At 36.3% G+C, this 3,394-nt stretch overlaps 1 protein-coding gene across 1 annotated transcript; it reads right to left on the reverse strand.

Annotated features, from left to right (window-relative positions):
• Nucleotides 1–328: 328 nt before the first annotated feature.
• LOC106432871 (RING-H2 finger protein ATL51) lies at nt 329–1,935 on the reverse strand. The gene has a single exon (XM_048746318.1). It carries the CDS (start codon nt 1,525–1,527, stop codon nt 505–507), a length of 1,023 nt encoding a protein of 340 aa, XP_048602275.1. The 5' UTR covers nt 1,528–1,935; the 3' UTR covers nt 329–504.
• Between the last annotated feature and the right edge of the window lie 1,459 nt (nt 1,936–3,394).

The raw sequence follows: 3,394 nt of genomic DNA on the forward strand, positions 1-3,394 counted from the left end.
ATATACATATATATTTTTATGACACTCCAATTTACAAATGGAATAAAAGTTTTAGTGAAATATATGAAAACACTCCCGTGGTTGGATAATTTGTGTAATATTATATGTTTGTTTACATAATGATGTTAATGATTGGCGTTACATCATAGCTTTTCTTATAAAAAGCTCAACAAAAATGCTAAACATATGTTCAATCATTAGAAATTTCTGAATACTAGAAAAATATATATGAATTGCTATGAAACGTATATAGTATGAAACTATGAAATATGCTACTTATATTCTAGTTGGCAACATTATTAGAAAAGAAAAAGAAAAGCATACAGAATAAATTTAAAGTAGATACTTCAGAATAAATGGGCAGTAATTTTCAAAACTTTACATAAAAGGAGAGAAAATTGCTCTCTGTTTCCAAATGGTTTAACAATGATTCTCTCTAACCGGTATAAGATTACCAACCGGATAAGCCAATTCGCATCCAATTTCCTAATATTAACCGTTTTTTCAATTCGGTAAACGGTAATTTCTGGTTCTAACAAATTTACCCGCCACTGAACTCCGCCCCAGAAAATTCGAAATTCCTCCGCCTGCTTGACTCGCCGCCGACTCTGACGACGGCGGCGGCGTCTTCTCTCCTTCCTCATCTCCTCCACGCCGAGACGTCCCTACACCCGCTGATTCCTCCTCGTCGTCTTCAATCTCCCTCAGTATATCGGCGATCAAGACCACGGAGCCTGAATTTACCGACGCCGATCTCCGATCTTCTCGCTCCGGTGGTTTCGGCGTCGATCCGCCGTTCTCGTTAGCCACCCTCTCATCTCGAGATCTGGCTATTTCCAGATCTAAGTCAACAACGACGGAATCTCCACTCAGACGGTGGCGATCAACCGAGTCGTTCGCGGCGGAGATCCGCTGATTAGATGCGGAGACGGATTCAATGTTCCCGGCGATGAAGGCGCGGCAGAGAGGGCAGTTAGAGTGAGACTTCAACCACGTATCAATACACGCCACGTGGAACGCGTGGTTACACTCAGGTAACAACCTCAACCGCTCGTTCTCTTGAAACTCACTCAAACAAACGGAACAATCCGAAGATTCCACGAATCCGTCTCCCTTCCTGTATTTGTAAACCGTTATCGATTTAATCAGAGTCTCGTCGAGTCCATCTCGGGTCGGATCCGGAGCTCCGTTGTTTCCTTCCGGAGCTTCGGTGACGAAAGAAGAGATACTGATAGAGGCGGCGGTGGAGGAGGAGGCTTGGCGACGGCGGTGGCAATACTTGGAGATTAGTGTGTAGTAGCCGAGGAGGATGAAGGCGCTGGCGAGGATTCCGATGAGAGCGATGAGGAGAGGGGAGAAGTCGGAGGAGGAGGAATCATCTTCGTCGTCGAGGAAGAAGGAAGGAGGAGGAGGTGGGAAGATGACGTAGCACCATTGAGGGCAGTAGACGCTGCATATTCCTTGTGAGCAGTCTCTGTAGGAATCGTATGTAGCCCATGGATTGTTTGGGTTTACTGTAGAACTCATTGATGGTGCTGTTGTTGCAGAGGAGAGAGGAAGGGAGGAAGAAGAATAAGAGAGGTGAAGTGTTCTTCTCTCTATCTCCTTTTCTTGGGGTATGCTTGTCTGTTAAGTGTTGAGATAATTGATATCATTAGAGAGATATATTAATCAAAGTTATGGTAGCTTTATATGATGATGATCATGTTAATTTAGTGAAGAAATGATGATTTTGTTAATTAAGTGAATGTTCTTCTTTTATAAACTAAAGGTGCAGAATATGCTTTTATTTATTTATTTCTCGTTGTTCTTTAGCTTTCGCTTTATGCTTCTTATCTTTGTGAAATAAATAATGCATACCTTGAGAAATGGGGTTGTGGAATAAATGGAGTTAATTTCTTAAAGTTTTGGAAATGTAAGTGATAGTATGTTCCACTGCTTATTACCGTATATCATATGGTTAAAGTGAAAGTTCGATTTATATATTATGAGTAAGAAAATGTTAGTGTTAACAAAGAAAAATGAGGGTGGGTTAGGCATAAATAATGCACCTTGAGAAATGGGCTAGTGTAGTAAATGGAGTTAGTTAAGTTATCAAAAAAATTGAAAATGTAAATGATATTAAGTTCCAGTAATTATTACGTATGATTCATACCTCTACATCATAAGTAAACATTGTGATTTATACTCCCTCTGTTTTTAATTATAATTAGTTTTACATAAAAGCACAAATATTTAGAAAATTGTTATCTAAAAAAATATATCATTTAATCAATTAATTTAACCAATTATAAAAAACTTAACATTATTTTATTGGTCACACAATATCCAATAAATGAAAAAGTGCATTGAAATATGTAAACTACTTATATTGTGAAACAAATTTTTTTTGGTAAAACTACCTACATTTAAAAACAGAGGGAGTATTTATTTTGAGTAAAGAAAAGGTTAGTGTTAACAAAGAAAAAGGAGAGTGGTTTAGTCTTTTTCAAGGCATAATTAAGTAATTAACAATGGTTGGTGAAGTGTTGACGAATGTGAACATGGGCCACGTGGATGTCAGAGTTTATTCACGTAATTTATGGATTTGTGGTCAGAAAATACAGTACAGTTTACATCATGTGTATACTGACTAGTGTCTACAAAAGTATTTATCGACATCAACGTACGTACTACGTAGTAATAAAAACAATTTTCACTGCTGCATGCATTATGATTTTTTTTTTTCATTTTCCGTTTTCTAATTTAATAGCAATGTAGAATTTTCCAAGAAAGGTTAATTGCTATAGCATCTTTGATAACGTCTATCACATCGACATGTTTTGTAGGAAGAATCTTGCCATGATTATTAATTTATTATACTCCTTTTTTTTTGCTAAAATACCCCCTTTTGTTTTGACATCGATTATTATATTCCTAACCTAAATAACCATAAATTATAATTTGCAGGACGCTCGATGATTGATAAGAACTCTCCAGAGTCCAACCATTTGCTACAAAATAACATATGTACGTAGGAGTTATGTCTCATTAATATAATCTCGGTAATCGAATTTAAATTGCGATTCAAAACACACGATCATTTGTGTAACAAAAAGTAAAGAAATCATATTCATTAAAAAGTTAACATCCTGTCATTCTATGAATGACTTAATCGAGAACATAGTAAGGTTGATCTAATGATATACATGACCCTCTTCTGGGTTTAAGATAACTGTAAATTTAAGTATATGATATTATCTTAGATGATTGATTACACATACTGTTTGCACATGGCTAGAGTTGTCCCTTTGTTGTTGTTGTTGTGCCAACTGGTTAAAGTTAATTAGATACATTATATTATATAAACTCATGTTTTGGAAGAAATACTTTTTAGCTCGGTTTAAAACCAAAG

Source organism: Brassica napus, chromosome C1 (genome assembly GCF_020379485.1).
Source record: "Brassica napus cultivar Da-Ae chromosome C1, Da-Ae, whole genome shotgun sequence".
NCBI lineage: Eukaryota > Viridiplantae > Streptophyta > Magnoliopsida > Brassicales > Brassicaceae > Brassica > Brassica napus.